Source organism: Apteryx mantelli, chromosome 16 (genome assembly GCF_036417845.1).
Source record: "Apteryx mantelli isolate bAptMan1 chromosome 16, bAptMan1.hap1, whole genome shotgun sequence".
NCBI classification, from domain to species: domain Eukaryota; kingdom Metazoa; phylum Chordata; class Aves; order Apterygiformes; family Apterygidae; genus Apteryx; species Apteryx mantelli.
In genome coordinates, this window is record NC_089993.1 from 20765436 (window position 1) to 20775632 (window position 10197).

At 43.7% G+C, this 10197-nt stretch overlaps 1 protein-coding gene across 4 annotated transcripts; it reads right to left on the minus strand.

Annotated features, from left to right (window-relative positions):
• Nucleotides 1–89: 89 nt before the first annotated feature.
• Nucleotides 90–8998, minus strand: ZDHHC4 (zinc finger DHHC-type palmitoyltransferase 4). 4 transcript variants are annotated; one of them, XM_067306563.1, is made up of 9 exons: nucleotides 8247–8998; nucleotides 5795–5868; nucleotides 3903–4081; nucleotides 3647–3772; nucleotides 2736–2980; nucleotides 1382–1941; nucleotides 1052–1137; nucleotides 864–920; nucleotides 90–280 (listed from the first exon to the last, which is right to left on the minus strand). In XM_067306563.1, the coding sequence occupies exons 1-6, from the start codon at nucleotides 8367–8369 to the stop codon at nucleotides 1657–1659; spliced, it is 1032 nt and encodes a 343-aa protein (XP_067162664.1). In that variant the 5' UTR covers nucleotides 8370–8998; the 3' UTR covers nucleotides 90–280; nucleotides 864–920; nucleotides 1052–1137; nucleotides 1382–1656. The 4 variants fall into 4 exon arrangements, with proteins under 4 accessions (XP_067162664.1, XP_067162666.1, XP_067162665.1 ...); XM_067306565.1 differs by having other exon boundaries at nucleotides 864–1137; nucleotides 8247–8377; nucleotides 8904–8997; XM_067306564.1 differs by lacking the exon at nucleotides 1052–1137.
• Between the last annotated feature and the right edge of the window lie 1199 nt (nucleotides 8999–10197).

Below are 10197 nucleotides of genomic sequence, written 5' to 3' on the forward strand. Positions count from 1 at the left end.
TATTGAGTTTATGACCCAGAGAAGAATTTCTGGAAGGAGAAGATAATGGGGCCACTTAACAATGTGTTTAATCATTGGGTGAGTCAAACACATTCAATTTTTCACAGAACAACCACAAACTTCTATACTCCAGAGAACTTTAACCACAGATTGCTGTAAAGTCTGAGGTGGAGGGGTTTCAGAAAGTCACCTGCATAGACATCACTTACTTCTGTCTTCCATCCTCGAGGCCGATGATTGTTTTCTTGAGGGACACTGGTAAGTGTCTTTCGGAGTTCACCTAGACAATGCCAGTACAGGACCAGAAGCCTGTGTTACCACTATGCTTTTAAAGTGGCCTGTCTAGCGATTGCAAGCAGGCAGCCCAGGAAAAAGTCTCAAAAACTGTAATTTCTCCTGCTGCAAAATGGCCAAAATACAAAGAGATACCTGAGACATGGTTGAAAACAGATGCTAAACAATGGACTGAAGATGAGGAATGCCAGAGGGATTAAGTTTGTAATCGGCCAGAATTATGTATCTCCACAGTTCAGCAGCAAATTTCTAATACCCTTCTCAGGATGCTGAAATTGTCTAAAAGTCTACCATTTTAGTGGCTCTGCAGCTGCAATGGAATCTCATTTTGAAAGAGCTGGAGATGGGTGTTAAAAAGAGATTTAGCAGATAAGAAGTAGTAGTACTTCTACTATTTTCCTTTCTGAAATCAAGGTGTTCTATACTAGTTTGAATTTGTAGTCAAACAACACTGATTCCACAGGTTAAGATTCTGCCAGTAATCATGCCTCTTCAGTTAAATACTTATAACTTATTCCATGTTACTAACAGTAATGGGTTATTCATTTGTCAAATGTAACAGTACTTACAAAAAGATGAAACGTTTCTTCAAAGATCACGATGTTTCTTTGTTAGCTCTTCCCTTGCTAGTGTAGACACAGAAAAAGATTCATTTCAGTAAGCTGGACCAAACCTCTTTCTCCATGCCAGCAAATTCACTATTAGTCCCTCCTCTAACAAGGAAACAGAGGATTGATCTTAACCTCAGAGATCTCACCAAAAAAATGGAATAAAGTATCTTAAATAGCTGCTCTTCTGAGGCATTGTTAATCAGAATATTGCAGTCAGCTGTGAGCTATTTTCCTGCAGGGGAAACAAAATGTGAATAATTGACAAATCAGTGCATTCAGGCATTTACCACTTCCTCATGTGTGACACAACTATATCCCTGGAAGGTCTACTGCAGGAATTGCCCATTTATGATAAGCCAATATAACTTAGGAGCTCATTTTGCCTATTATACAGTGGTATGTATTATGCAGTTTACAAACAGTAACCATAAAAATAAAAAGAGTTCCTCATGTATATGTTCATTAGCTGAACCTACCTCCAGTACAGCTTGCTTCTGTACGGCAATCGCGTCTGAAGAGACTAACAGGTCATTGTCACAACCGGTCTGGGTAGTGTTACAGACAAACTTGCAAGCATTCTAGTTTTATGAAGACTAGTCAGCTTTATGAAAATGTATTTTCCAATTATTTTTAATACTTAATGGAAATACAATAATCTTTTTACAAAAATCCTTTGGGACCACAAAGCTTGCTGCTGAAACAGTCTTTTAGACAAAGTAAAAAAAAAATGCATATTTAAAGAGTAATATCTTCATGTTTTCTTCTTTCTTTCCAATACTGTAGGAGGCTGAAAGATTTCCTTTAAATTCATCCAGACTCCGTTAGAATAAATATTTCTGTAGATAACTTGTCTGTCCTGAGGCTGCAATGCTAGATGGTGAGAACATCCATATCTTCTCGATTTATACCATTCATTGGATGTTTGGTTGGTTAAGGCCAAGTATACATTGAAACAGCAGTACGCTCCCAGTACAAGAGTGAGAAGAATAACAAAACCAAGCATGAAGACAATCCTAGGAAAAGTCAAGAAAAGGTGCTGCAAAGAAAGAAAATAATAACTTAGTTAAAAAGTTGGAGCGCTAAATCAGATGGGGACATAAGAGCTGCTGCGACAGGTCATCTGAAATGAGAGTACATACACACTCGTCGCTGTGCAGCCCCAGAAAAAAGGTCATAGCCCCATCCTCCATCCAGGGCAGTGATGGTACATTCCTAATTGGATCACTTCCTTGCATAACCCTGCATAATAGCAAGTTTTTTTTTAATGTCCATACATCTCTGAATGTGTACGTTTAATACTGGAGATTTTGCTGCTTATCACCTCACTGCCATATTACAGAAAGAGTGAGGGGATCAAAATACAAGTGACTCAAATGCTACAGTGACTCAAAGCCACCATTTGTTTGTAAGTGAGAGAAAATACTCAAATATCTCAAGTCCACGGCAGTAGGGTCCTGCTTTACTATCTCCAGTAGGCTATCTATCTCAAGGATTGTAAACAGTTTCACAAATGTTACTGCAGTAGATGGTCACTGGAATGTAAAGTCATTCTTTATGGATCAGATGGGTTGAGTGAAAGCAATCTGGAGACAAAAATCCAGAGAACAGGAGAGCTGAAGGCAGTGCTTGTAGAAAAATGCCATATCTTTAAAGTATTCTGCAATCTCAGCTTTCTAAACTTAATTAACTATATAAGCTGGTTACCAACCACAGTCTGCCCACGTTCTGTCTCTGAAAACACCTGGATTTAAAAGATTCCTGAAAGAAAATGCTGAGATAAGCCTTTTTTTTTTTTTTTTTTGGCTAAGAACCCAGATAGCATATACTTACCTGAATGAGAAAGAGAATCTCAATAGCATGCTCTTGTCCTTGGTCATCAATGTAACTTCCATGCATCATATTTGACAGCAGCACCACTTGGATGAGAAATGCTGCTGTGATGATTGCAATGTTTGCAGCCATAGCAGTCAGTGTAAACAGGTAAAGGAAGAAATACTTTGTATTGAAGGCACCTATGCAGTTGTTGACCCACACACAGTGGTGATCAAAACGATGTACACAGATATTACATAAACCTGATCGAAAGTGAGTGACAAGACAGTTCAGTTATTTGGCTTTTAAGTAATCAATACCATTTTTACACAGTATAGTTTAGTTTTTCATCCAAGAAAGAGAGAAATATGGTCATGTTTCACTATCTTTCTTTATAATGGTAGCTTTTTAAGCAAATAATTTAATTTCAATCACATATCACCAAAAAAACCCCAAACCACTAACTGATCTGAAGTTCATTTCCTCTCCTACTCACCAACCAAGACTGCAGCTCAAGCATTTGGGTTTCTCTGACAGCACTGCCTAACAAAGCACACGAAAGGTAGAGACAGTACCTCCCTGTTTTAAGTGATGAAGATAACAGCAAATTTTGCAAGATAAACACAAAATCTGAACTCTTGGGAGGTGACAACTTTTCATTTAGCCTTTAGATGCTTAAAATTTGCCTATCCCTGACCCCAAATGACACCCTCAGAACTAGTAATCTCTGTGACAGTAATTAGAAGAACAAGCCCCATGGATGGGCAAAGGGCAGCAGTGATCTGGGACCCTCCTGAAAATGAACAAAACACTGTGGGCAGTCAGCTGCATAACAGGACAGATGTTGTGCGAACTGCAGTTATGGATGGAGAGTTAATTTGCAAAAGTATTATTACTATTATGCTTGTTCATGAAATTAAGATTCTTACTGCAATGTTTTGATCTGGCTGGTTTCTCCATGTTGCATGTAGGGCACACGATACCTTTCTGAAATAATACAGCATCATATGCATAAATCTTAATTAATGGTGCATGATTTGATTTTGTTATTATACCTGTGAAAGAAACAAAACTGTAATAGTAGTTTCCTCCAAAAAAAAAAAAATCAAGCAAGTACTTGGTATTCGTAACATTTTTTAAATTCCATTTTCAAACAGCTACAACTCACAATCGGCGTGAGCTTACCAGGATTGGCCCGAGAGCAGAGAATGAAGAACGCCGTATTCATGGCCAGCAGCAGGTAGGGTAGCAGCAGGAGGTGGATGAGGAACTCCAGCTCCCAGCAGTACCCAAACACTTCCCATGTGTATTCACCATAAACTGCCGCTTGCAAGGCTATATGCAGGACAACAAACAAACAGTTCCTGTAACGGGAAGGCGACAGTGTATTTAATACTCATCATCCAGATTAACAGATCAAGTACATTTTGTGGTGGTCAGCAAAGACTTTCCAAATGCAAGGGAACACCTCTTTTAGTTTTCAGGCCAGCATGGATTGCCTGTTAATAGTGATCTCTCCGGCCAACTGCTTCTCCTTCCCTTTTTCCCACATATACTCCTTTAAATCTCCCAGCTAAATTCACTTTCGTTATTGGTTTGTTCTTTGGATTTTTTTCTATCAGGTAATGAGTCAAGTGCAAAGTCTCATAATCCCTTTGTGCTGCCAAAACATGCCACAGCAACAGGCCATGCAATATTCTGCCAGAAGACATTGCTTTGTGCTGCTCTGAAAGCAAAGAAAATCCCAGTAAAAGGTAATCTTAAAAAACAGTAATAATAATCATTTCAGCAGCCACTACAAAAGGAAGTGTGGTGGGAGGTCAGCAATGGTGAACACTAATTCCAATCTGTAAACAGACTACAGCTTCTACTAGAAAAGCTGCATAAACGTTTGGCATGCAGGTTTGTTCGGGAAACATCACACTGAACAACAGCTTTCAGCAGCCCTGAGAAGAGGTGCTCAGAAAAGCCACGCATTAGGAGAGCAATGTTCATTTACCACAGTTCTTTGCATTATACATCAGTTTGATAGGCACCAATATTACCAGTTTTAAAGAACTAGCAATGTGTATTTTAGTACAGCCTGAACTCTGTTACAGAAAAGCTCTCCTCTGCTGCTCTCTCACTGCTCTCCTGTACACCATTTCTATGTGCAATCCAGCAAGACCCTGAGGATCCTCCTCTCCGCTGCAGGGTTACACCAAGATACGCTCCAGGTGCTGCGCCTCACTGCACTCCTGCATGAACTGAAAAACCTCTTCCTTAATAACATGGCGCAGTTGAAGGGCGTGCATGGAGGATTGAAGTGCTTCCAGCACACAGCCTAATCTAGCAATGACAACAACATTAGGCTCATCAGATAATCGCTCTGCTGCTGACAGCACGTTTGACAGTGTAACCACTCTCTCGGGCTGTGCTAACTTAACACAAGAGAATCTGAACAGCAGGCAACAAAACAACAGCAGCGTACGTTCACCAGCCATAAAGATTATGCTCCTGAACTGCCTCCATATTAGAGTCGGTGCGCCCCCAAAGGAAGGGTACTGAAATAGCTCCTGGAGCAGATCCTAAGCACCAAAGTTTACAGGATACTACAAAATTGGCGTCACCTTCATACGCCCGGCTGTACAGTGGCCACTGAGCAGCCTCCCTTCGTGCCACCTGGACATCCTAGCTGCCAGACTGTGCGCTCCGAGGGCGAGGGAGAACAGGTATCACTAGTCCTGTCTAAACTTGTTCTGCGGCTGCCGGGGAGTTTGTTTTAAATCTTCCATGATCGCAGTCTCCAGTCAGTGTGACCAACATCTGTTACACTGGAAGCTACGGAGCCACATCATGTTTATTTTTCAAATCTATCCAAACGTTTCAGGGCACCATCTTCTCAACCATAAGCAAGGAACAGAAAGAGAACAGCACAGCAAACCTTAAAGGGAATCTGTAATCCCTGACAAGTACTCCCAACAAAGAATATCTGAAGATGACGCGAAAGCTTTGACAGTAGAAGTGGGAGGAAGCCACCAATAATAGTCAGAAACAGTAGCAAAAAATAATGTCAAAAGGTTAAAAAAGTGAAATACCGTGTGTGGAAGAGCCTGTGAAGCACCTTCTGTGTCATTCTTTGAAGCCGTGTGGGGATTACAAATGACAATACCTGAAGCAAACAGAAACACTGTGTTATCTGAATTGCACATCACTTCTTCCTTGTGAAAAATTCAAAGAAAAATACAAGTCACCTAATCCCTCATATCACCATTCCATATCACTGGGAAGAAGCTCATCTTCAGGGGCATATGAGCTCCTAAAAATACAGGCAAGAACCTTGCTGGGGTTTTCAAAATGGGAGTGAGGTGCTAATGTATTCTTGTCAGACCAATAGGCACAAACAAATTGATCTGGGTTAATGCGTGAAAGTTGTAAGGAGCTTATATCAGGTTACAGACTGGGTAAGTGGTTAAGCAGGGGATAGAACCGAGCGATTTCTAAACTGCAATGACCTTCATCAGGACATCTGACAGATGTAAACGGAGATAAGAAAAGGGAGAAAGCCTGCTATCCTCCAGGAAAAAAATAGCACTTTCTTCTAGTTTGAATACTATGCAGTCTGATAGCTCCCTGTCTGTCTAACTGCCACTTCAAAAACAGCTAGGCACAATGAAGAAGAAAACCGCCTGTCTTCTTTCAGTGAAATTCTTGGCAAAAGTCTGCGACCGTGGAATTGTTTAACTCTGCTGTTCAGAAGATGACATATCTCTATAGCAACACTCTGCTCTATCAGTGGTGGAAGAATTAGAGCAGCTGACCCTATTTCTAGCAGACATGGAAAGAAAATATGCAGTCAGAGCTTTTCATCTTAGATGTGAAAGACCACAAGGCAAAAAGCATATGGAGGTTCGGGAAGATGTTAAATATTTTTCTTTCAAGTGGTATGCCTTATACCAGCAGTTTAAGTCACAGATCTTTATAAAAAGAGCTTGTATACTGCAGTAGGAGGCACATGAGACACGACTAGACAGAAAAGCAGCACATTATGGAACTGGTGAATTCAAATTTAAATTAACTCTATGTGTGTTAATTACAGGGTAGCACTATGTTCAAAACCCGAAACACCCAGTATTCCCCTACATACAGTAATCCCTTGTATTTCAGAGATCCCTTACACCAAAGCAAAAGGCTCTTACATATGATTTGTGCTTGCAATGACTATGGAACTAAGAAAGTATGAATATGAAAAGACCTATATAATGAATATAACCATCTTGCTCTAGTGAATCACTGGCAGCATAGAAAACAGATCAGTGGGATGGAAGGTGACTTGTCAGAGAGATAGAAACAGCTGCGGTGTGTGTAAGTTTATTTTGTATTGCTCACAATAAACACTTTAAAGGACCTTAAAATAATGCAATCAAACAACTTCAACAAACTTTCAGGCTTATCCACTTCATTATTTACAGTCAGAAATGAATTTAAAATACAGCATATAGAGAAACTATTTAGGACTGCCTTTAATTATTTCATGCATACAAGTATCAATTATATTTCTCCAGACAGTGACTTTTACACCATAGTAGAATTTTAATAGCTAATTGTTACACATTTCGTACAAGTACCTATTAAGTAATGTGAGACAATAACAAATTTCTCTGCACAGTGATCTAAGTGCCTATAATAAAAAATGAAAAGAAAATATAATACTAATAACAAAAATCAAAGTCTGTTTAGACTCATATAACTAAATATTACTAAAAACATTATCACAACTTAAATAATTCCCTTATCCTTTCCCTGCCTAGAATGCTACACTTCTTTTTTCCCCCCATTCAGACACAGTCCAAAAGACAGAAATATAAGCTGGTGCCTTTTCAATTCATTCTCTCTGTTTTTACAGCAAAAAGCCAATTCTTAATGTTCTTTTAAAGCTCTTCATCCCCTCTCTTTCTTAGGAAACAACAGCATGCAGCATTATTATAGACTCACATTAAAGAGTTTTTCCTAAAATACTTGCCATCAGTTATAACTCTCTCTCCACTTTTATTCTCATAACATCCCCCACCACTTTCCTCTTAATTAGAGCAGCAAATAGTACCAAATTGCAAATACTTGGGGCCTTATTATTATTATCTAATTTCTTAAAGCTCATGTGTTATGGTGCCACTGAACAACATAATTTTAGTATCGTGAGAAGTTCTGTCCTTACTACTATTTTGTGGTTACTGTAGGCAGCCAGACTGGTGAATCTATAAACAGGATATCCTTTAGCCATTAGACGTCAATGCTTTTTTACTACCTGCTTGGATGAGATTTCAACAGGTGAAAGGAAGCACTTTCCTATTTCTGATCCCAATTAGCATTTCCCTAAAAGTCGTGGTCAAAATGGGGTGGAATACGAAATACAGCATCTCACCATTCCAAACACGTATGCTAGCATTTTTTATGTAGGAGAAATGTCAGTTGCACTGATTTTAGCACGATGAACCGGGAGACGCCACCAGAACAGGAAACGATCATCCTTCCCAAAGCTCAGCTCCTTACCTGGGCTGCACCATTGACACTTCGTGCAAGGAAACTCTGTTTCCTTCTGGAGTAGATGCAGACTAGAATAATAGTAGTGAGAACAAAACACAAATACATCAAGAATAGAGTCAGAAAGTCCATCCTGAGTCCTGCAATGCAACAGCAGGAGCTTATTAGTGCCTCGCTCAGTGCCGTCTTTACCTAGTCTTCCTACATCAGTGCCTGGGCCTAGAAATGCTTTATACGGTTTACCAAATCACCAAAACAGAGGAACGAAGCATTTCGAAGTCCAGGCAATCTGCACAAATCCCCTCCCTGAGGCCAAAGCATTTATTTCAAGATGTTATTTATATATTTCTGTGCAGCCCCCGACCAGGCACAGAGAGTGTTTTAGAAAGCATACGCCAACAGAAATCTCAGAGGGCCACGCGGCATCCTATTAAAACGGACCTGTTGGGGGGGGACAGGGACACAAAATCCGGGGGTACCCGGGGCAGAAGACACCTCCAGGGGACACCCGGGGACACTGGGGGCCAGGGGACACCCCCAGGGGACACGCGGGGGGCAGGGGACACCCCTAGGGGACCCATTACAGAGGACATGGGGGGGCACCGGGACAGGGGACACCCCCAGGGGACACCCCCGGGGGGCAGGGAACAACCCCAGGGGACCCACCGCAGGCAGCACCCGGGGGCACCGCCCCCCCCGTCGAGGCCCGCGGCCCTGTGAGGGGACCAGGCCCGGGGGGCACCAGGCAGGAGGGCGGCTCGCCCCGGGGGGGGGGGGGAACCCGCCAGCACCCCCCGGCTTGACCCAGGAACCCTGGCCCGCCCCGGGGGGCTGCCCCTGCCCCTGCCCCCGACCCCATCCCTGTCCCCGTCCCTGTCCCCCCCCCCCCCCGCAGCGCCGCAGGGAGACGCTCACCGCCGCCCCCTCCTCCCGAGGCCGGCTAATCGAGCGCCGACCGCCCTCCCGCTCGGGGATCGCCTAGCAAGGCGTTGCCTAGGAACCGGGAGCCACCCGGAAGTGGCGGCGGCCCTGTCAGCGCCGCGGGCCTCGCCCCGCCGCCGCCGCGCCCAGTGCGGCGGGACCGGCCTGCTCCTCCCCTCCCCACCCCCCCCCGGCCCCGCGGAGCCAGCGGCGAGCCTGGGGGACGGTCCGAGCCTGGGGGAGGGGGCCGAGCCTGGGCAGGCGGCAGAGATCCCGGCTGCGCTCCCGGAGGAGCGGCGCGCGCCTCGCAGCGGCCCCCTGTGAGGTGACTTGGCGCCTGGTCGCCCCGGCCCCTCCCAAACGGCTTAAATCTGACTCCGTTTTACACCGCCGTATGGAGGCCCGTGAGAATAGCTTGGAGGCGAAACGGGGACAGAAGGTGACAGCGGCTCTCCCAGCCCTGCGGACGTCCTCGGTAGTGCACACAAGCAGCGATCCCTCCCTTGAGATGGGGCTTGCAGACAGCCGGGTTTTAGCTCTAGTCTCGCAGAGACCCGCTGGAGGAAAGGCAGAACTGAGGCTGCTGCAGGACCAAATCCCTGTCCTTGGAAGAACAAATGTACCCAGAAGGAATGGAGGAAACCAGCTAATGGGGGAACCACCCCTGGGGCTGGAGCCTGCTGCAGCATGTTTTGCCTCAGAAGTTCAAAAACACCCAGTCTTAAAAGACAGTGTTTAGGGACTTAAAAGACACTTTAGGGAAGTGTTTTGAAAACTCAGAGTTCAGCCCTCCCAGTTTGTCAGCACTCAGATGAGTCGAGCCAAGGCAGGCTGGGCAGCTCTGTGGTGGGAATGGGCTCTGTAAAACGCAAAGGGAATTAGTTAACAGTGTCATGAATATAACATGTAGCTACCACGAGACAAAAACACAAGGAAGTGTCTCTAAATTGAGCTAGAAATCAGCTGTCAGTTCCTGAAGCAGATGAAGCTGTTTCAAAGGGCAGTATTGCTGTTCATTACAGGCCTTTTTCCTTTCTCC

Bases quoted from the DNA above. Each gene is read 5' to 3' on its own strand.
- ZDHHC4 (XM_067306564.1), bottom strand. From the start codon at position 8,369: ATGGACTTTCTGACTCTATTCTTGATGTATTTGTGTTTTGTTCTCACT. The intron at 3,773-3,902 runs GTAAGCTCACGC...TTTCTTTCACAG, and splicing joins CTGCTCTCGGGCCAATCCTG to GTATAATAACAAAATCAAAT. The intron at 2,981-3,646 runs GTAAGAATCTTA...ACTTTCGATCAG, and splicing joins AGCCAGATCAAAACATTGCA to GTTTATGTAATATCTGTGTA.